At 34.1% G+C, this 25,181-nt stretch overlaps 1 protein-coding gene across 4 annotated transcripts in view; it reads left to right on the top strand.

The window, feature by feature from the left end:
* prom (prominin) overlaps window positions 1-25,181 on the top strand; it is a 455,259-nt gene that overhangs the window by 239,171 nt on the left and 190,907 nt on the right. For all 4 annotated transcript variants that reach the window (XM_074171615.1, XM_074171614.1, XM_074171616.1 and 1 more), the window contains 2 exons: window positions 2,047-2,221; window positions 16,544-16,891. In XM_074171615.1, coding sequence (XP_074027716.1) covers window positions 2,047-2,221; window positions 16,544-16,891 — 523 coding nt within the window. The remainder of the gene's footprint in view (window positions 1-2,046; window positions 2,222-16,543; window positions 16,892-25,181) is intronic.

Raw genomic sequence — 25,181 nt, 5'->3', positions numbered from 1 at the left:
AATCTGGAACATCGAAGAAAGGTTGGGGATTTGTCTCTCTTTTATGGACACTTCCACGGGAAGTTTTCAAGTGACTTGGCACATTTGATTACACCAAGAGCGATATATATCAGAAATACGCGACAGACTGTGGCTGCTCATCGAGGTTCAACTCAGTACACCTAGAACTCCACTGTTCGAGAACTCTTTCATTTGGAGAACTTCGTTCACGTGTAGTAAACTTTCTGAGAACGTTTTTTCAAATGAATTCAATCTCCAACGATTCAATCCAATGTGAATCGCTAATTTCGTACTGGCCCTTCAAATAAAAAAAAATATCTTCTACATATAATGTGGAAATGATAGTTCCAAATATTTTTTGGTATATGGAGAAAAAAACAGTGGTAGTGCAATTTTTCATATATAAAAACATCAGATTATGGAATTCACCTTTCACAAATATCAACTCGTAGCAGAAACGAATATATTACTTTTCAGCGATGTACTAAATGAATTAATTGTTTCTCTTTTATTTAGCCCGTGGTTATCATTTCAAGACAGTTCTTTGAATAATACCGGAGCCTTCGCCAATTAATTGAGTAATTATTTTTTTCAAGGCTAACTCGAAAAGACTTTATTGCTAATTCACATCGAAAAAAATTTGTGTAATACTGAAGTTATGGAAAAAGTTAAGAATTTCTTCATCCTCTCATCACTTGAGGTTTCCAATGTTCTCCGGGGAACAAAAAAAAGTAATGCAAAATTTTCTTTTCAGGTTTGAATGGTTAATGACTAACAATGTATATTAACTGAGCCGGCCCTTTCACAAATATTCCAGCCGTGAATGATTACGTTGCGGAGTAAAATTAACAAGCTAAATTAATCTTCCGAACTGACAAACTATTTCTAGTTTAACAATATGCTGAGTTTATAGAAAATTGTTTCCGTCGTTAAACCGCTTTGTAGATTCTGTTCTTACACATTTTGGTATTCTCTTAGTTAGCGAACTTGATATAATTGAGGAATGAAGTTTATTACAGAAAATAGTTTTGTTTAGAAGTTGAATGGATCTGGCCGATATTTGATGAAAATCCATGTCAAAACTTACTAATGAGATTCATTTTAATTCTCACTGTGGAGAGTTCCCACATGTTTCACTCTACAATAGCTTTCTTAAGAAGAATTTCAGAGCTAGAAAATGCTATTGTATAGCAGTGAAAATCAAAGTCAATCACAATAGTGAGTTGAGAATCCTGATAATTAAGTTAACTGAGTGGAAGAAATAATCTTAAATAACTCTGTCAATACTTATTATTCTACTCAAGCCAAACATGTGATTAGAACAGAATAACCTTTGAAATAATTTTCATAATATAGTTATATTGGACATGATTTGAACTTGTCTCTTCATACTGTCACTTGATGAGATCGGTGAATACAATTTCTCCATCAATTATCTTCTGTTCTGTAAATTCCTGATTTACAAAACAGTAGGATTTTTATACGTGGTCGTTAAGATGGTGACGATATCTGAATAACAGAAAAACGCCCCTTCACTCATGTCTTCACTTCGATGATTCAGGATAAGAAACTCATTGAAAAACTCGAGTTTAAATTATTCATTCAAATTTGTTACCCGGCGCAAACCAAAAAACGAGAAAATTTTGAATAGAGGAATCTAAATATTCATTTCTGCCAGACTGATATCACGTCGAATATTGGATTATATCCGACATATTTTGGTGCATGGTAATCCGCATAGAGTTTATCGAGATGCTCCTAGTTATCCAGCAGCAGGACTTTGATCTTAGTTATTCAACAGCAGGACATACAAACCGGTATCGATGATCTGTTACTGAACAAGAAATAATGTTATTTGATGTCCGTCCTAATATCAGCTGGAGACATATTGGATTCTCTGGTAGCAATTTTCCAAATCCCACTCAATAAGAAAGCTGGTGGATACCTAAAATCTATTTTAACAAATGAGTGAGATTTGAATAAATGTATTGTAAATACTTTTTTTGAGCACTTTCCCATAGGTATCACAAAAATATTTTTTTACAGAAATTGCCAACGGAATCAACCAGCTTATCATACCTTCCATTTGTATAACACTATTGATATCGAAAGGATCTTCAACTACAAAAATTGGAGCGAAATGGACAATATATCTTCAACTTTCATGATAGGCGAATGTACATTAGAGATCCTGAGTCCAGCCCTGCAGCTCAGTCTTCAGGTAATGTTGATGCTAGGTTTTCTGAATCTACACTACACTACATAATCTGGTCCTGAAAAGTTTCAGCGTGAAATTTCTTGAGAACCATCAAAATCACGATGGAATGAGCAGATATTTTGATACATTTTTCAAGTGGAATGTAATAGAAATTATCGTTTGAGGATGAATAATAATAATAATGAATTCATTATTCCCAAGAAACATTACATATTTATACTAGAGACAATGTAACATACAAATCTGAAAAAGATATACAATACATAATACAACAAATGGAAAAATAAAAAAAATAAAAATATGTTGAGTCAGAAAATTGTCAATCTATTCCAAAATATAATATATCAGTACATACGTAAACAAAGAGCAAACTTTCTAATTCATCCCAATGAATTTTACTGAATGAACATAATATACATAGAAGTTGATCAAAATAACTTTAAAAATACAACTATAAAAAAATACCTAAACATGACCAAAAGAGAGCTAATGATTCAATATTCAAAATTGACGAAACCGGTACTTGTAAAAATAAATAATTATTGCACAAAAAAAATTCCCTCGTTTATCTTAAAGGTGCGATTTTGTTCCATCTTTTTCATAAAAGAGGATGTATGCTTCTCCACTCACAAGCGATTTTATTGAAATTGGTGACAAGTGTGAATCGTAGTACTTATGCCACGCGCCAGTATACGGGTGTTTGCAGTATGCTGCATATGCTGCATATGCTGCATATAGATTATAACAAAAAGTAGCCATATTTTCTGCTGCAAAATTGTCCATAACAAATCCATCTAGAGAAAATTCGATGACACCATTCACTTTGTCTCTAAATCTTTCCGTTGGAGAGATTCTTTTTGAATGTATTACTAAAATATGGGGAAACTTGTGGAGTGATAGGGACTTTGTGCATTTTCTCCTTTCCTTGCATTTCGAACACATCGGTTTTTCATTTCCATCCAAAGTATCTTCTCTTGTAGAAGAATCCAAGCATTGCCACAAACTCAATTAGTCGGTCCCTTGAGGTATGGACAGAGACAAATCCCAGAAAGGATCAAAGGTTACTGATGAGTGTAAAAAGTATGTGCATTTTATCGTAGATTTCAATTGACCAACGAAATTATCTACAATCTTAGAGTCATGCATCCTTATATACAGGGCTTTTCATGATGAGCGTTAATTAGCTGTGTCTGACAAACTATTCAACGCCTAAAATATTTCAGACGAAGCGGCGTTGTCGCTTCTACTATAAAGTAGCGGCTTCTTTGATTTTTCAAATGGAACACCTCATATATAATATCATAATATACTATTTCCCTATACCTATCTATTACCGTTTAGATGATATAAATTAATTTCGATATTTTTTCTACCAAACAAGAACTTTTATAAATGCTGATAATCTTGAACTCTCTTGCACTAAAACGATCAAATTCGAAATTGAATTGAGTGATACTATGAGGATCTTCACTCCGAGTCATATTTTCATTTGCCTCATACAGGGTCTTCAAAAAAAGCAGATACTTTGATCTCATGAAAAAATGAGTGGAACTCAATTTTTTCAACTGGAACACCCTGTATTTCTCAACATTTTTGAGCTCTACATCCAATTTTAGATTAACTATTGTAAAATAATAGAAAGGCCAATCGTAAAATTAATTTAGGGTGGTACACTTGTATGGGTGGTATTACTGATTACCTACCTGTATGATGTACCTGAATAGCAGAAATAGCTTTAGTTTTGAATAGTTTCTAGTTTTATCTTCCTCTTGAAGATGATCACTTGGTGATCGAAACACGTGTCGAGGTGTAAAAATAACGCATCCCTATAAGTTCTACTGTGTCCAACATTTGAAAGAGACTGATTTACCTCGTAGAGTGGAATTCTTTGAATAGTTACTTGTCAAGACTCAAGAGGATGAACATTTGCTTGACAATATCATATGGACAGATGAGGCCAAGTTCACAAAAAATTGAGTTTTCAATAGACACAACAGTCATTATTGGGCGCCAGAAAATCCCCATGTTATCCGCCAAAGGGGTTTTCAAGAAAGATGGCAATTCAATGTATTTTGTGCCATAAACAAAGAGTCAATTTTTTATATCGAGTTTTATGATGATAATTTGAAGGCATCAAAATATGAAGACTTACTGAGGAATGGAATTCAAATGATTTTAAATAATAGACCAGGAAGAGAACGTGTATAGTACCAAATGGATGGTGCTCCACCCCATAATTATCATTCAGTCAGAGAGGCTTTAACCGAAATCTTCGAAGACAGATGTATTGGTAATAATGGACCTTTTCGTTGGCCTCCTAGAAGACCAGATGGCAATCCATTAGATTATTTCGTGTGAGGTTTCATTAAAAATATGGTTTACTCTACTCCAATAACAACAATGGAAAATATGAAATCGAGAGTTACAACTGCTTTCAATAGTTTGACTCCAGACTTCATCAGAAGCGCTACACATGACAATCTTTTGAAGAGATTACATGTTTGTTTAAGTAGAGGTGGAGATGTGCTTGAACATATTCTGAAATACACTGACGATTAAATTAACTCATTAATTTATGGGTTTATTATTTTCAGTTCGTGTTTCAGCATTAATAAAACTATTGTTTGAAGAGAAGTTTCATTCGATGGTTGAGGAGTATTTTAATAATTATCTTTTCATTGTATAATCTGTGACTAATTGAGAAACATCAAACGAAATATGTTTTACAAAAATGAGTGATGAACAAGAAAACCATGTCAATTTTCGTTTGAAACAGTTTATCTCGCAAACGGTTCAAAATAGAAATAGTATTATTTGAACAAAGTTAATCTGAAATTGGATGTAGATCTCAAAAATATTAAAATATACAGGGTGTTCCTTTTTAAAAAATTGAGTTCTACTCATTTTTTCATGAGATCAAAGTATCTGCATTTTTTGAAGACCCTGTATGAGCCAAATGAAAATATGACTCGGATTGAAGATCCTAATAGTATCACTCCACTCCATTTCAAATTTGATCGTTTTAGTGCAAGACAGTTCAAGATTATCAGCATTTATAAAAGTTTATGTATGGTAAAAAAAAATATCGAAATTGATTTATATCTTATAAACGGTAATAGATAGGTATAGGGAAATAGGATATGAATTTATTGACAAAGTGATAATAAATCATAATATGATATTATATACGGGGTGTTCCATTTGAAAAATCAAAGAAGCCGCTAAAATTGGTTTAGGTTTCTCATCAATTGAATTAACGTCTGCATGTGAACCTTCTAAAAGATAAGAAGCTCCTAGGCGTCTTGATGGGAATTACCCATGAATCGAGGAGCAAAACTTTGAATCTGATTTTTTAAGGAGGCTGTATTTACTTCTCTATCAAATGAATCTTCTGACCACTACTCCTTGATGACTTCTATGAAAGCTTTGATTAAAGCACCCTTCATAGTAGAAATACTAGTATTGATATCTCTCATCAATTCGTCCTTTTTCAAATATTCCAATGACCATGTATTTGATAAACATTGGATTGCGCTGTTCATGAAACAATATTTTTCAAATCATTTAACCCAAGGGTTTTGACTGAAGAATTTATCACTGAACAATTCGAAATATCTTTGAAACCCATTTCAGAATTTTGCTGAGAGAAAGTATTTTTTCCATTTGCTTTTGATTTAATTCCATAAAGAAGTTTGTTATTACCCCCCTTTTCTTTATAAAATTGGTTTTCAGGAAACATGTAAATTTCATTGGAATCAGGAAGCGTACCGAAAGCCGCATATCCTCTTTGGATAGCTATACTAATGTTTCGAATGAGAAAAGATGTGGCTTTTGATTCGTGGGTTTCATCGGTTACCTTTTTTCTAATTTCATTGATGGAAGATAAGCCTTCAGATCCAAAAACACTGAAAGTTTCAACAGCTATTGGGCGAAAGATTTAATTATTTCCCAAATTCTGATATTTCCGTAGTTTGGAACTTTCTCCTAAAGAGGCAGCAGCACCGGCTTTCGCAGAAGTAGCAGGAAGATGGCAAGTTGCTAATGTATCTACACAAGTAAAGTCTCAAACAACAGATTTGCCACTTTTCCATGGAACAAGTGTCATACCATCCAGTCGTTTTCCGTCGTCTCGACTTTTGCCTATGGATTCTAAAATCGCAGGAATTTTTGCTGAAGTAAAAGCCGTTTTGATTGGATAATTAATTGCACAATGACGAGATAAACGACCAGCGCTTAAACGGCAGCTCAAACCATGAGTACCTGATTCATCCACAAATGCACCACATTTACAAAAGTGTTGAACACACAGTGGTGTACCAAGTCGAAATCCGATGGCAAATCTGAAAGAGCCCCAAGTGATACTGCAGGAACATCATTCAACCAAGCACCAGATTCTTTCACAGTTACTGCGGGAAGACGAGCCTTATTTTTTAAAGTGTCAGAAGCTGTCTTCGGTAAAATACTAGTTGCTTGATCTAGTAAATGGTTTATCTCATGCCCTCTGGTTTTTCATGTTCAATTTTCTTTGTTTGGCCAGTTCTAGATCTGTCTGTTTAAAAAAAATCTGTTTTTCCGTTAACCAGCTGTCGCACCCCTACGAACGACAACCCTCAGAAGTCGAAACTTGTGCGAGCTAAGGATTAACGAGGTCTTACCTTTTAACGTGTGATTCCTAACACGGATACCCAAAGAGATTTGCCCGATTAAAAACACAATCAGATATTGGCTTTGGGTATTGTAAGATGATTTCTGTCAGATTGGAAACACTGCAAAATGAGGACAGAAATGATGGCAAAGCGAGTGAAGTGGCTGAACGAATTCCTAATCCTCCTCTAGGAACTGGAAGTGATGCCTGTATCCAAGTGTCGTCTTCGATACGGTTATTAGTGATGAGTTCCAGCATCCTTCTTGATTTGTCATCAATATTTTGTAATCCCTGTTCGTCATGCCAAGTAGGGCTGCACCTCAAAATATACGATAATTTTGGACTGGCAAATGAATTCTTCAATAAATGAAATGCGACATGTGTTGGTAAAATAGATAAACGTCCTGACATGACACGAAGTGATTGTAATTTTTCTTCCAAACAAAATTTCAAGGCATCATCAGATAATGAAGCACCAAAAAGAAACCAATTGGGTTTTTTAACCACCCGTATACCAGGAGCTATTAGGTTGAATTGATCGATGATGTTAGGGTCCTGTATATCCAGATCACATTTCTCGAAATTTAGTTCAAGTATAAACTTTAAGAAGATGGGTGTTTACTTCGTATATCTTCCAATGTTGCAGCATCAAATTCAGCTGGACTATCAGTAGAACAAAAAAATCAAACGGCTGCTGTTATATCACCGTCAGAGACTTTCGAGGGTAAGAGGGTACTAATTTTGGCGTAACAATCAGTCGATTTCGTAATGTTATTATTGAAACTATTCAAATTTTTCTTCACTATTGTGGTGATTGGAACTTTTCGATTATCTTTAGTTTTCTGAATACTGAAACTTTCATAAGCAAACATGAGCACATTTTTCCAAGCAGTGAAAGAATTATTGGATAAACATTCATTAATCAATTTTGTGAGTGTGATCGCAGAGAGTAACCTTGCAGCTTTCGGAATATGTTTAATAGTTTGTATATTTCTTCTCAAATTAGATAAATGAATATGAAATGGAATTTCTTTGTTTCCAGGGTCAGAATCTTCCTCTAAATTATTATCGGGATTGGAGTTTCCATAGGAGCTTGTAGTATCAATCGATTTAGAATGAATTTTTCGCATGTGGATTTTCAATCCTCTAATTTAGAAAAATTTTCCATAATATTAAACATTCTGCTTTGTCAGCTGATTGTCGTTCTTCTTCTGTCATCGAATATAGATCAAATTGGTTTGATTTATCGTGATCGAAGTCTTTCAATTCCTATGTGACTTTCTTGTATCGTCCAAAGTCTTGAATGTCACACAACGTCAGCCAAGTTGTCAATAGAATTATTTCAGAAAAAACGTATTTTAATCACCACCAACACCAAATTCTTATATATAATTATCCAAAACGTTTTGTTCCATAAAAATAGTTTACAATATCAGTGGAAAATCTATGAATTTTTGAAAAATCAATGAAGAGATGAAAGCACTGACATCAGTCGAGTTGGCATTGATATATGTCATATGTTGTTTTTGTGTTTTGAATTTCGTATAACTAAATTTTTTATATTGTTATGTATTTCATTATATGAATTAATTCCAATATGGAAAATACATTTTCGACTAAATTTGCTTTTGCGTGGTTGTGAATTGAATCGATTTCGTCCAAACATAGTACCAAATTTTTAATTATTTGTGTGATTGATGACTTGTTCATTTTGTGGAAATTCATGACCACTTTGATGGAATAAATAAAGAACATTTTTGTCTAATTTCCAATAGTTATTTTATTTTCATTTTTACGACCGGTTTCGGGTTTATCAAGTATAAAACTAACATGTGAAATCTGAAAACTCGGTTATATCGGGGGTTTTTGGGTAAGCTTGAAGATTAACAACCCCTATAATCTTCAGTGTTGAATTTTATAATCTGCACCCTTGTTCATTCAACTACATCTCCCTATGAATTTCATTAGTTCCATTGTCTGATATTATATAAAATGATTTGAAATCCCTTAAAAAACCAATACAAATGGAAAATTAAAAAACAATAGCTGAAAATATTGATTATATCAACAAAAAAAACCCTATTGATTATGTTGTGTCGAATACATCTCAATTAATTGAAACCACTGATCTTGACCCGGGTCTCTCTGATCACCACGGACAAATCGCTAACTGTCGTTTGTCCCCGGTTCTCAATCCAGTAATGAATGTAGAAAAATATTCTTACAGAAAAATTGATCAGAACTCCAGAAACGAGTTCAGATATTTACTTTCTAAAATCAACTTCGATACCACTCACGTCAACGATGTTGATATCATATTTGAAAACATAAATTTAACAAAATATCTGAAATTAATTTTAATAACGAGGTCCTAAGCGAACCAGAAAACATGGCCCCGGTGTTTGGACGATATTTATCAACAGTGATAACTGATAAATTGATTGAACATTTTAGTCAACAGTTCTCCACAATGTACCACAGGTGAATTCAATCCTGCATCAATGTTTTTCGAACCCGTCACAAAGGACGAAATACTTGAGGTCATAAACTCATTACCGAATAAAAAATCTATAGGTCCGGACGAAATTCCGATTTCAGTAATTAAACACACCAGTGAAATAATTGCACCAGCTTTCGAGTATATTTATCAATCTGTCCGTATTGCAGAGCAAATTTCCCTCTAGTCTCGAATTAGCCTCTATAATTCTTATTTTTGAAAAAGGCGATCCAAGTGATATTGAGAGACTTATAGACCAATCGCTTTACTAAGCATTTTTTCTAAACTGATAGAAAGTAATGGCCAATAGAATCACAAATTTCTCAACACATATCAGGTTCTATGTGACAACCAGCATGGGTTCCGTAGTGGCTTATCAACTGAAACAAGCACGATTGTTTTTGTTCAATATGTCAACAACAAAATGGACTCTGGCGAATTTCTGATCTCAATTTTTTTTGATCTCACTAGAGCTTTCAACTCGATCGATATTTCTTCCATATCTGATAAATTGAATAACTTTGGTGTCCGCGGCCCAATCAATGGATGGATCGTGTCCTTCCTTGAACGAAAAAAGTTTATTGTTAAAATTGATGACGTCATCTCGGAGGAATTTGAAACAGATATTGGTACACTCCAGGGAAGCGTACTCGGTCCTCTAAGTTCTCCATTTTCATTAACGACCTTCCCATTCACATATCTCAAGGAAAGCACTCTTCAGATGATACTTGCATTACTGTATCAGATACTTCATCTTCAAGACTATCTGAAAAAGTCAACAGAATCCTAAGAGAGTTCAAGGACTTATGATTAATCATAATAAGACAAAATATATAGAGTTCTGTAGCAAACATAAAACACCTCTGCATTTACCGCTCTCGTTTGAAGAAGTGTCAATTGAGCCATCTATAATAGTGAAGTTCTTAGGAACACAATTCGACTGCAACCTATCATGGAACTCGCATATCGATGTAGTTTGTGGCAATCTGAACAAATGTTTTTATGTGGTCATCACACTCCAAAATATGCTGGAACGAGAATGTCTGCTTGAGGTTTACTATGCACTGGGGTACTCCACTATTTCATATAGTATCGTTGTGTGGGGTCAAGCGTCCGAACTACAAAGAGTGTATGTGTTGCAAAAACGTATTATTAGACGTATTTTCTGCTTATCTTATAGAACATCATGCAGATACACCTTCAAAAGTAATAAAATTCTTACGGTGCCTCCTATTTATATATTAAAACTTTTGATTCACATTTTCAAGAACCTAAACAGCTTTAGAAGGTATTGCGATATTCACATGTATGACACCAGAAGCAAAAAAAATATCCTACCGAAGAAAATTTATCACTCCATGCAAAAAAACTCCAGTGAATACTGGAATTCGTCTATTCAACATTCTGCCCTTCGAATTGGGAGAGACATCTAGATATCTCCAAACGCAAATTGAAGAAAGTACTGGTCGAAGGATGCTTTTACTCCCTCCGTGAATTCGAACTTTTTTGCGGTTAGTGAGTTTCAGTACTGAACTTCTCATGCTTCTTCATATTTCGCTTTATCTTTGTGGCATTTTTCACAGGCAGTGAAGTATGCATCACTGAAATACCAGATTCAAATTCGGTTTTTGACTCGATGTTTCATAACATTCAAGAATGTAATCTTTTTTTAACCATTATTTATGTTTGTCATTTTGATTGTACATATTCATTCAGACACAATTTGATTTGTAAACTTGGACTAATCCGATCTATTTCTTGTTAATATGGATACAATAAATTTGAATTCGACTATTTGGCAGGAGTTGGCTATTTTTCGCTTGATTATATGTTTTCATATATATGCTGCGTATCTCCACGCTAGCTTGACTGAATATATTGTTGGACAACTTGTATACGGCTTCTTTGAATTTCATCTCAAATCAGTGTTTTTCCTTGTGTATGATCTCAGCTTGGAACCACTCGATGTTATGTTGATTATGTTGATGGGTTCAAACATGCTCTGCTATTCCTGATTTGTTGGTTTTTCCTCGTTGTGTGTGTTTCTTGTAGTCGGCAATGCGGAGTTTCAATGGCCTCTAAGTTTCACCGATATAGGGTTTTCCGTACTCACAGGTTGCTACGGATAGTGTATACGGATCTGAAGCAGGTTCTAATGTTGTACAGGGACCCAGTGCTTACACTTCCCTACATCAGAGTATTATCGGAAAGGATAAGAAGGGAATGACCCATAAATAGTGATCTCTCGGAGGAATTAGTCCAGTCATCACTCGAAAGCTATTGTAGATACTAACAATCGAATCGTCGTGAAGTAACTTTGCTTGGAATCTCTTAATTTTTTATTTTTTTTAATTGTTCAATTTTTTACTTGTATTTCATTCAACTTTAATTTCATTTCAAGGTTTTTTTTGCTTAAAATAATCAATATTTTCAGCTATTGTTTTTTTATATTCATTTGTATTGGTTCTTTCAGGGATTTCAAATCATTTCAAACAATATTAGAGAATGGAAGTCCGAACTAATGAAATTCATCATGAAACATTGTCGTCAAACACCTTCAAATAAACCTCTCCTTCTAGCTTACCTAAAAACTTCCGATATAATAAAGTTTTCAGATTTCACATGTTAGTTTTATTCTTGACTAGGACTATGTTGCTGTATCGCTGCTGTTCCAATGTTTTGACAGAATCATAATCAACGAACTTATGCGTGCGCAGCGTTATAGAACAGTCCTTTAAAAAAATTGTTCTACAGCGCCATCTAGTGGCAAATTACAGAAAAATTGATAGCCTAAAAACCTTCTCATACATGTCAAGTTTCATCACGATCGGTTGAGCAATGTAGAAGTTTATCACTTACCAACCAACCAACCAACAAACATCCATTTTTATATATTAGACATCGGGGTAAAACTCGAGAACGGGCGTAAAAATAAAATAACTAGTGAAAATTAGACAAAGTATTTTTATTCGTATCATCATTGTAAAGGTTTCAAAAGAGAGAAACCAGTTGTTATCCAAACTGATGATTGGTATTGAAGATTCGAATGATTTGAAGAAAAATCTGTTAAAAATGTGTTTTCCGTCAACCAGCTGTTGCACCCCTACGAACGACAACCCTCAGAAGTCTAAACTTGTGTGAGCCAAGGATAAACGAGGTCTTACCTTTTAACGTATGATTCCTAACATAAATTAGTTTCAAATATTTAATAGGAATATTTTCAAATACTATAAATGGTACGATTTCCTTCTTGAGTCGACTGATATGTGAATGCCACGATAAATTCTGATCTAGATATGGACCTAAAATTTTTAGTTTTTTCTTAAAATCTATCAAATTATTATTGAAATCAAGAAACATCGTTTTGTGACCTGTATTTGTTCTGGATATAATTGTATAGCATTATTCATCGATATTCAAATGTAACTCACGAGATCCCAACCAAAGAAATGTTAGTTTTAAGTCTTCTAAAATTGATTTTTCAATGATATTGATATTTTTAGAAATGTAAATGAGAATTATATCATATGAAAAAGACTCACTGCATAAATACAGTTCTGTAACAGAATTGATGTAAATAAGAATAGAGTCTGATCTAAAAAAGAATCTTGTGGAACCCCACACACGTTTTCAATGAACTCTTTTTTTCTCGAATACAAGTAACCTGTTATCTATTGCTAAGATGATTTTGTAAACATGTAAATACCTACTATTTCGCTGATTCCAACTGAGTAACTTTTGCAGAGAAATATCATGATTGAAGTTGAATATTGAAAACTAAATCCAATACATCTGACTTCGAATCACTCGACCTACGAAAACCATATTGTCTACTATAAAGAAAAATAATAATTTTCAAATTATCCAATAATCTATTGTTCATCAATTTTTCATTGATTCCTGTTAGAATACATTTTTATTGGGATCTCCATTTTTCAATAGAGGTGAAATTTTTGCTATTTGACACAATTCGGGAAACAAACCTGTTTCATAAGATGTGTCAATAATTTTTTTCATAATGGATATCAATTCATATGTCACTAGTTTGACAACATAAACGAAATCAGTTCATTGATTTTGGTTAAGAATTATTTGCTTCAATTGTTCTTCCGTTACTTTTTCAACTTCAAATGGGGAATTTATATTTTTGGTTGTATAATTTATTGAATACCTCACCTTGAAGTATGTGTTGTTTATAATTTTGTTGTTGTGAAGGGGTAATCCTTTTTTGGGTGATTTGAGCATAACTAATTTTATTCTTGGCTGAAACAACTTTCTCCGATTATCTGGAACAATTTTTCTACACTATCTGTAGTACTGTTCCCATCAACAATGAGGAATATATCAAAATCAAAATTTTTTCGAAGAGAAATATTTTGTTCTGTCAATAATTTAATATTTTTCTCTTTTCCTGAAGTTACCAAATCTATTTCTTTCAAAAAAGTGTAAGAAGTATTTTGTGAAATGTTATTAATATAATCCACTTGCGTGAATTTATTCGAACATATGTCCAATGAATCATCGATTGATTGAATTTATTTGAAATATCGCATTTTCTTCCTTTCCATGTTTTTTTATTCAGTTTCAAAATGTCTAATATGACATGTTGTCAAGTGGAATCTCTTTTATGGATTTTGGATGAGCTGAAAACTTTTTTGAAACTAATTTATTCACAATCTTCTAGTTGAGAAACTGACATCTGTACATCTGTAACAACCTGACAATAGGCATTCAACTCCTGATGTAGATATCACATAATTTTGATTCTGCCAGATTTCGAATACGTGGATATAACAAGAGTCCCAGATTTTTGATAAAAATTCTTCAAAGAAGGTTCTCAAACAGTTGCAATACTGTAAGACTTACGTTTTCTAAGAGATTATCCACCAAACAACTCATTTTGTGGAGTTCAAATTGGTGAAAGCCATACTAAACCCTTGTAAAGGAAGGTTCTATAAGCAGTTTCATCTAGTCAGAACTTGACATTGGCATTGCTTTAGGCTTTGCCAAACAAACATTAAACACCTCGATAGCAAAAACATTTATGAACTTCTGGCAGAATCTTCCAGAATTGGCTCACTCCAAGGTGTTTATTCACCCTTCGAAGCTTGATACCAAACTGTTGTTGGACTACAGTAGGGATGAACTACGATGTCTAAGAGGCCTTCTTACAGGTTACTGTCATTTGAATCATCATATGCAAAGACTTGGACTGTCGGAAGACAGTTGGTGTCGCCTGTATTTGGAAAATGATGAAACGGCAGAGCACATACTTTGTGCTTTCCCCGGTGGAGATCGAATCAGCTTTTCAGAGTTTGGCACAGCCGTACAGTTACCATCTGACCTGAAAGACCACTCACCATACAAACTATTTGGCTTCGTTAGGAAGTTGGGTTCATTTGGTCGAATGTGAATAGGCGTGAGCCACAAAAACCCTTGCGGTTTGCGGTGAATGGTCGAATAGACCCTCTCACTTTTGACTTGAGTAATGCAAATCTTTCAAAAACATGTATTCAAATATCAAAAAAACAAAATTGGAAGAAGATATTGTGAAAGCTGTCACAAAAATTACTGATTCAATTACTACCCAGCCAAATAAACAAACAGATTCAGACCTAATCTTTGAGGGTTATGTAGGTTTAGCTTTGCAAGACGTTACAAATAGAAAAATAAAAGCGAAACTGAAAACAAAAATTACACAACTTATAAAGTTTATTGAGATTAGTTTCTTTTTTTTTTCATGCTAATAAAAGTGTAGTTTTAGTTCCAACGAAATCAAATATACATATAACATTGAAAATTGAAAAACACCTATCACTAATGAAATAATAAAATAATTCATTAAAACCAAAAAAATATCAATTTCAATAAAAATTTAAACGAGAAATTTCGTAAAATTCCAGACGCTGAACTCTACGTAACTCTACGCAACCTTATTTAGATAGGAAAATATCGCTTTTTCTGTAGAACAGCAAATAAGGAACTCACGTTCCCTGGGGTTTCAATACGTCTTCATTTTGCACGTTCTTGACCGAAGAATCGTCGTACCTAATCCAGCAATTGTAGCCGACGTGGAAGGCATCGGTCACGTAGTGTCCAATGTTGGCATTTTTGCCTTCATGCAATACAAGCGAATAGCTTGTATTGTCTCTCTGTTGGAGACTGTGTTTCCGACGATATCAAAGTCGAATCAAACTTCAAGTCAAATTCAAAATCAAAAGCCTTGATAATCTTCGTGCAACGGCAGTTACTGTATTTGAAAAACTTCAGATGCAAAATATGGATAACGGGAAGTTTGCAGAGCGTAATTTGCTCCCATGCTTCGACCTTCTCGTTTGTTTTCGACGAAGTCACTCTCTCTAAAATGTTCTTGGAGACAAGTACCTTTAGCGCTTCTCTGACGGTCTTCACTTTCTCAATATTGAGTGGCAGGGTGAGCAAAGGCTGGGTATTCTCAGTAATGTGGTACACGTTGCGATGAATGCTCGACTTTAGTTGCCCCCCGCCACCAATACACCGATAAGTGTATTGGTGAAGTCGATCCTTCTGGTTGAATGGCCTTTATTTTTCGATTCTATTATGTTCCATAAATTATTTGAATCATTGCTCAAAGCAGAGTCAACGAGAGGTTTTTCATCTTTAATATAATTTTTAACCAACTCATTCAGCTCAAACATTTCATCATTGAGTCCATTCAAAAGAAAACCTAGAAACTCTTCTGCATCTTGTTGTCTACCATCGATCCAGTCAGTTCGCATGTTATGCAACATTTTATAAAGTGTTGATTGAAACTTTTTGGCCATTCTTGGAATTTTATCTACTCTTCCGTCTTTCGTTGACTCCTTATGTAATGACTTTGACTAAGTTTTCAACAATCAATTTTTGTTACAAATTTTTTATGATACGCAATTTTTGGTTTCTTATGCTGTTTTATTTTTTCCAGATATGGAATATTTCAAGTTTTTGGTGATAGATAAATTTTAAGTTTTTAACTATATCTGAACTATAACTGGAAGACTAGAGCTTAATTGAAACTGAAAAGTGTAATACTTTACATAGTAAACAAAATTTGTGAATCGCATCAGTGACAAGTCCCAATCGTACCTCCTAGGATATGGGTATATTGTTTATGCAGCTCTACTGTTTCAGTAAGAAATTAATCTGTTAATTGATCCAATTTCAGGGCTTGTTAACTGACACCTCTGTTAACCTTACGAATCACAGACTTCAAGCTTCGTCACCTGTTACGAAAAGAGACCTAAACTCGTTCGCGGATCAGTTGAACACAGTGGCTCGCCAATTATCGGATGCTCCCAGTGCCAGGAAATTCGACAGTCTTGCGTTCAACGTGAGAAAAATTGTACAACATGAGTTTCACACGCTCAACCAATTCAGAGATGGAATCCAATATAAACTGACAACATTGGAAGTTCTGCTTAAACTCCTCAATAAAAAGGTTGACCAATTATTTGCGAATTTGAAAAGGATACAGTATTTTCTCGATAATCAGGGGAGGGCAATAAGTGAGCGGGTAAGTACTGAATTATTATATGGTATGAAATGATTTATTTGTGAACTGAATGTGCAAGTTGGACAAATAAAAACGAAACATAATGCTCATGGTTGCCGTTTTCGAAAAAATCACTTGAAATTGTCGATTTTTATTTTGAATGTGAAATATTCGAGGTTTACATCCCTCGACCTATGGCCTTGAGATTTCATTAGATTATTATACAATTGAATCATTTGCGGAGTGAAATTTCTGAAACTATGATCTTCGAGAACTATGGTCATATTTCTAGATTATTTCCGGAGAGAGGAAACAATAGGTACCATAAACTCGGGAAAGTTGATTTTCAAATCGAAATTTTAAGATTCATCTGAAATATGAGCACCGAATCATCCTCATTTCAAATAAGTTCGGTGTATTCGATCACTGTAAAACCCAACCACGGATTGAACAGCTTTCACAGATAATCTCGGTTTGTATCCGGAGTGCATCAATTATAACTGATTAAAATGTACGCGGAATCTGCGGAATTTTGTTGAGCTGGAACGTTGAATGAAGGATTTTGTTCCGAGAAATTTCAATTCAAAGTATACCTACTCAATTTATTTTTTCAATTACGGGATTGGAGGCATTTTGATGGATTTAGCTTGGTGTGTGAGATATATACTCGTATGTTGAAATTATTTCCAGAGAAAGAATATGAAGATGTAAACAGAAGACTTAGTTTCGAAATACATGTTTTGGGATTTATGTGAAATTCAAGCACCGATTTATTATAATTTCAAAGGCTCAAGCAGGTCTCGTGCAGTAACACTCTGCAAACGCTGCGTAGTCTTCCACTATTCCTTCTTTTCATGCATAGGGAGATATAATCCAGTGTATTTCCAAATCTCAAACAAAGCTAGGGGACAGGCGACACCACGTTCTAAAGGTGATCTATTTTTTATCCCAATGGTCTATATTAGTGGTTGATTCGAGCCAATTCTTGAAACGTTCCACTATTTGTCCCTGAAATGATTTTGACGCTACACTCAACGCGACTTTGGGTTCAACCTTGATGGTCCTTGGCAAATAGACTTTGAGAAAGTCGACTTTGACATCGAAATAATCAGAAGTCACGTGAATTATATGACTTTGTGTTCACGTGAATCGTCCTTGGATGACCTTCAACCAGATGATCTCTGGAGCTTGTTTTTGGTTCAACTTCTGATGACTTTCAGCAATGTCGATGGTGAGTTTGATGGTGCGCAGTTTCTCTCCTCGCCCTTTGAAGTTCATATTAAAGGGGGGCTACTCATTCACAGGAGTCACTTTGATATGAAGTATACTGAATATTTCTGCATATTCTTCATCATCCTGCATACCAGATGATGGCGCAGGTCCTTCAAGAAACGGGCCAAAGTAAATTCTACCTCAACTCCAGTTCAGGAATTGTATGGCTGCAGCAATAAATTGGTGGTTGCGAATAGGATGAATTCACGGAGCATAGTATACTTTCCTGTACAGATTTCGAGGATGGTGTGAGGCTAATTGATAGTGCATAAAGTTGTGATTTTGATTGATCGAATAGTGTAAGTCCATACAATTGAAGTCTTTCAACAGTCAAATTCAAATTATGTATGAATCCAAGGATTTCGAGGAGATATACAGGACCTGAACGTAGTTCAGGTGTGTAAAACTGTTATTCCAAAATAGTGGGCACTAAATTTCCAGATGTGATTGACGTTTTTGCTTCAATTTGTCTCTTGCGGTGGCGTACGGAAATTATACTAAACGGATGAGAAAAAATAATGATGAAATATATAGAATAACAATCTTGACAACAATGTTTTCGTTTTGATGCTATAATAGTACCTACTATTATGGAATTGTACTATACAGGCTGATTCACGGTGGATGGCACATTAGACGTTCCTGGTGAACCAGACAACGGATCACTTTGAAAATTTAATGGAGAGCATATTCGGACATTCTCTAGCCAACTAAAATATTTTCAACAATGCGGTGTTGCCGCTTATATTAGAAAGCAGTAGCAACTTTGATTTTTCAAATGGAACACTCTGTATATAATATTATTTTTGGAATCTCCAACAATTGCCCGACAACTTTTCTTGATATTTCTCTATACCTATCTGTTACCGTTTTCGAAATAAAAATTAATTTCAATTTTTTTCTTCGAAAATCATGACTTCTAAAAATGCCGATATCTTTTAGTTAAGAAGTACTATGCTATCGAAATTTGGTTTGGAGTTAGGTGATACTTGGACACTTCCCACACGTCAGCCTAATCTCCGTTACTTCAATACAGGGTGGTAAAAAATACAGTTTTTTCGTTTGCTTGAAAAAGTTGCTGGAATTTGATTATTTTAAATGGAACACCCTGTATATTATTGAAAATTCGGAAAGCTGCTGAAATGTGCTTCCTTTCTATGTATATCATACCTATACCTAACTAGTCAAGTTTCGGACTAATGAACATTTATTTGTGAAAATGTCCCTTCAGAATGGTATTTCCATTCGGTATTTGGTAAGCAGGCCATGATTACTATTTGACAGTAGCGTTGTGACATTCTCCTAATAATATCGACATTTTCGTCACTTCAGAAGTTGCAAATACCTTCAAAACGATGGAACAAAACTATTCAAACGAAGTTCTTATGAACTTGTTTATTATTTTTGGACAGTGTGACAAAATTATCAGTAGAACATGTAGAAAGTTCAATGAAATGTATCCGAATCTACCGCCAATGAACCTCAAGAAATTTATACGAATTCAGAACAATCTCAATATGTTTGGATAAACTTTAAAAAAGCACCAAGAAACTTGAAATTGGAAATATTGATATGAATAATTATAAAAAAGTAAGACAATCATGTGGAATATTTCAAAATATGTTCGAATCGCTGTCCGTTCACTTCCAAGCACTTTAAAATGCGGGTGTTGACTGCTTTCGTGGTGGCAGATCTGATTTCATTGGGATCCAAATCTTCAAATGTTTGGGCAATCCTTTCTAACAATTCATCTCTTGAACGCACGGGTATTTTGTAAACTTTTTCTTTAAACATTCTCCACAAATAAAAATCTAATGGATTAAGATCGGGTGATCTCGCTGGCCAATTCCATGGTCTCAAGCGCCTCATCCACCGATCGTCAAATAGTCTATCCAGTTCTGCGCTCACTTCTCTTGTACCTCAATTTGTTGTCCATCAACATGCAGAAGACATTAAAACTAAATTTTTCTTGAAATCCGGCTTCTTTTGTGACGTGAGGATTTTCACTGGACCAATAATGACGATTTTTTCTATTGAAAATCCCTTCCCTCGAAAATTTCGATTCATCAGTCCAAATAATTTTATTTAAAAAAAGTGGATCTTCTTGAATGCGTGTCAACAACATTTCACAAAATTCTACTCTCTGTTGAGGATCTTGAGGCTTCATTGCTTGAATTTTGGTGAATTTATAATCATGCATTTTATGTCTTCGCAAGATTCTTTGAACCGATGAATATTTTATACCCAAATCTTCTTCAGCACTTCTTATCGATGACTCGGGAAATGCGTGAAAATATGCTAAAACATTAATCTGGTTGTCTTCGAAAGTTACGGGTCAAGGCAAGTTTCTTGGTGCTTTTAAAGTTGAACCAAATGCATTGAAATTGTTCTGAATTCGTATAAATTTCTTGAGGTTCATTGGCGGTAGATTCGGATACATTTCATTGAACTTTCTACATGTTCTGCTGATAATTTTGTCACACTGTCCAAAAATAATAAACAAATTCATAAGAACTTCGTTTGAATAGTTTTGTTCCATCGTTTTGAAGGTATTTGCACTTTCTGAAGTGACGAAAATGTCGATATTATTAGGAGAATGTCACAACGCTACTGTCAAATAGTAATCATGGCCTGCTTACCAAATACCGAATGGAAATACCATTCTGAAGGGACATTTTCACAAATAAATGTTCATAAGTCCGAAACTTGACTAGTTAGGTATAGGTATGATATACATAGAAAGAAAGCAAATTTCAGCAGCTTTCCGAATTTCCAATAATATACAGGGTGTTCCATTTAAAATAATCAAATTTCAGCAACTTTTTCAAGCAAACGAAAAAACTGTATTTTTTTACCACCCTGTATTGAAGTAACGGAGATTAGGCTGACGTGTGGGAAGTGTCCAAGTATCACCTAACTCCAAACCAAATTTCGATATCATAGTACTTCTTAACTAAAAGATATCGGCATTTTTAGAAGTCATGATTTTCGAAGAAAAAAATTGAAATTAATTTTTATTTCGAAAACGGTAACAGATAGGTATAGGAAAATATCAACAAAAGTTGTCGGGCAATTGTTGGAGATTCCAAAAATAATATATACAGAGTGTTCCATTTGAAAAATCAAAGTTGCTACTGCTTTCTAATAGAAGCGGCAACACCGCATTGTCGAAAATATTTTAGTTGGCTAGAGAATGTCCGAATATGCTCTCCATTAAATTTTCAAAGTGATCCGTTGTCTGGTTCACCAGAAACGTCTAATGTGCCATCCACCGTGAATCAGCCTGTATATACAAACATGAAAAACTTTTCAACAAAACGCAAAAATTTCCCTCAGTGGATTCTTTCACATCAAACTTATAGCTTATAGCAGAATGTGCAGAACGAAACCCAGGTCGACTTTGCTTGGGCGGTGACGTCAGCATTATGACCAGCGCAAACTGGAAGTCTCGAAGTACGATCATATGCAAGTTTCAGGGCTGTATGCAATGTTGGAGGTATAGATTCACCAAAGAAATTACCCGATATTGCGAAATTACAAAATATGAATGATAGGGTTGAAAACAATTTTTCGAAACCACAGATTGCCACCTCAGTTCATCGAATATTGAATGGGACGATGGAACTGTTCGATACTTGAAAGTCCATAACGTATCTAGAAACACTTCATTGTTAGAGTTTCACTGAACAGTATTACATACACGCAGCACATGTTCCGCTATACGATAGTTTCTTCAGTCGTGTCTATACACGTCTATAGACACCCCTAGAGAAGCTATTGTATAGCAAAACGGTTACATTTTTGGAAGACGATTAGTTCCATCACAATTTTCATCTCATCGATCATCCCTATCATCTCATGATAGGGATACTCGATGTATTTTTGGCGATGGAAAATCATTTGCGAAATAATTTCCTCAATTTTTTTCTAGCAACATTTTGACAACACATATTAAAATTGACTAGTATGTTTGAATCGTATCATAAAACATATTGGAATTTAAAATTTTTGAAAAACTGTTGAAAGTACCTTACGTAGTGTATGCCGATTTCAAATATATTCTGAAACCTAAACACACAAGTGATTTGGACACTACTCGTCATTTCACAAAAAATCATTCATCCATGAGCTCTATTTGCTCACAAACCATATTCACTGCCCTTTCGATGACTCAGCTTCCAAATTCGTTTTATATCATCATTAATGTATCTTTATGAATATTGTACCGGAAAAGTCATCAACATATTTGAAGAAAAATTAATTTTCAACTGCTGATGTGTGTGGCATTTGTATGAGACTCTTCGAGTGACGTTAAAGTGAGAGATCATTGCCATCTGATGGAAGAAAAAACAACGTGCTGCATATTCTCAATATAATCTGAATTTCAAGTTACCCCGATTATGAAAGAGCAAAACTTGTATGGTCATTATTCAGTTATGAAACATCAAGAGACTATCTAAATTTGTATTTGAAATCAATTGTACTGATTTTTTGCGGTAAATTCGAAAAATTTTGTGTATATCTAAATTTAAATTATATCCAGCCAACTATTTGACCTCTTAGAGTCATTTTCAAGATTCCATACTCAAACATACCAGTACAGAATTGAAAATTATCACGATAACATTTTTTCAAAAGCGTATATGCGATGTCAGCCAGTGTTTTGAAAAGAAGCACATTGCCAATAATCATTTTCTGCCAGATTACGATGGAAATTAACCATCACTGATTTGGATAATAATAATAATGGTCTTTATTGGGTGAAATAGAATATAACATCTAAAAGGCGAAATTCAAAACTGCAGTATAGAACACTACAGGTTTTGAATTGAAGTGGTTATATTTTTTAGGAGTGAATAATTTTTTGGGAAAGAAAGTTTTTGACTTTCTACTACTCTATCTTGATAAAAAAAAAAGAAGGATGAGGGAGTCTTTCAAAGAAAGGAAGGAAGTAACTCTATACATGGATGTGTAGATCATGCAAAGAAGTAACTTTCAGACACAAACTGAAAGAGTACAGAAAAGTATCTTCTGTATAATTCAGTATTCATATAAAGTATTTGTTTCGAAATAATTTTTTCTTCCGTATAATTCAATGTTTATATGAAAGTAACTGTTTCAGGAGGACTTTCTTTCAGTTTGTGTCTGAAAGTTACTTCTTTGTATGATATACACATCCATGTATAGAGTTACTTCCTTCCTTTCTTTGGAAGACTCCCTCATCCTTCTTTTTTTGTATCAAGATGGAGTAGTAGAAAGCCAAAAACTTTCTTTTCCAAAAAACTACAGGTTTGTTCTACCACTTAACCTCCACAGCCAGCTACGAGAACTGTCAACAAAAAAAAACCATATACAAAAAAAAACAAAAAAGAAGTAATACATTATACACCTGATATCAATCAGCATTCGAATAACAAAAAAAAAAATACATATGGATTAATTTTTGAGTATTCAAGTTTTTTACCCAGTAGTTCAATTTTCAATTTTTGCCTGAAAATACCTGTTTTGAGATGTTTTAAATGAGGAAGACGTTCATTGTGAACGTTGCATATTATCTGATACGTGAATGAAAAATCCATGAGTGTGTATCTGAGTTAATAACCCTTTGTGCCGTACATTCAAGTTGTGTATGTCAGTCCGAAAAGTAATTTTTTTTACTACTCACCTGAGAAATTGCTATTATTTACTCCATTCCCCTAACGAGAATTAATATTTCTCACCCTTGGTAAATAATGATAATAAAAAAAACACCTAGGTAAATAATGAGGACAATTCTATAATTTTAACTTCAGGCGGGGTATACATCATCTCTAAATCATGGTTACTTGAATTTTCACCCATTTTTCAATTGATTATATTGACGTTTCACTTATATAGATCCTTCAACTTCTTCAAAATGACATCTAAATTTGAATTAAAACCGCATTTGGAAAACTGACAGCAATAATAATCATTGTACAGTGTTTGGTTGTCATGGAAACGCCGGCAAACGTCTTTATGGCCTAAGTAGATGTTGCGCGCTAATCATCGACATCGCGTATTCAACATGGAAACTGTACTGTTTCAATTTGACATGCTACAATTCATAGCTGCCTTGGGTTATCATATAACCAAGGAAATTTGTTTCTCACTATAATGCAGAATTGAGAAATTCTTAGTTCTGAACATACAGAAGCGATAAGAGAAGTGGAACATTGAAATATATCAAAAATGCAATGAGATATTTCCTAGATTCATATCAAAATTTGACACATGCCAAATTTTTACCTGAATGAAGCCAGTCTGATTAGAAACACTCTACTTAATATTCCGATATTTTCAACATATTGTTAGAAAATTACTAATTCAAAAATTAAAATTGTTAATATATCAATGTTAGTAGTGAAAAAAATTCTATATATACCTCGGCTGAGAAAGCTATTATTTACCTCGCACATTATATCCCTCGGCGCTACGCGTCTCGGGATATGAAAATGCTCGGTAAATAATAGCTCATTTCTCACCCTAGGTATATAATATACTATTATTATATATATATATAAGTCAGAATTTTTTTGCAGATAACCTAATGATAGAAACACGCTGAGTGTAACGATTTTCGGTTTTCCATATTGAGCCAACAAGTTTCTGATAGCTTTGTTCCTAATTGTGAAGCTTGGTCCATGAAGTACATCTGCCTAGTTCAAAGATGAAAGAACGAGATTTGCCACATAGAGTAATTTTTGTGTTTTTAGGTAGGAATTTTCGATTTCCGTAAATCAGATTGAGTGAGAGGTAAGCTTTCTGGATTAGTTTAATCACATGGGAATCAAATCGGAGAGCACTGCCTATAGTCACACCAAGATTTTTTGCTTCTTTCACAATTTCCAATACATTAGAGCCCATACTGATATTGAGTTTTTGTTTTACAATATCTCTGTGATTTTTCGATCAAATATTAGTATTTTCCACTTAGATGTATTATTCATTAGGCACATATTTTCAGCTGAAGATGAAAATGTGTCGTGATCATCACTGATACGCCTATTAGCGTCATTTG

The sequence above is a fragment of the Leptinotarsa decemlineata genome, unplaced genomic scaffold, assembly GCF_025532065.1.
Source record: "Leptinotarsa decemlineata unplaced genomic scaffold, Ldec_3_MD MMD2_tig00000026_RagTag_RagTag, whole genome shotgun sequence".
In the NCBI taxonomy this organism is placed as follows: Eukaryota; Metazoa; Arthropoda; class Insecta; order Coleoptera; family Chrysomelidae; genus Leptinotarsa; species Leptinotarsa decemlineata.
This window is presented reverse-complemented; position numbering and strand designations above follow the sequence as displayed.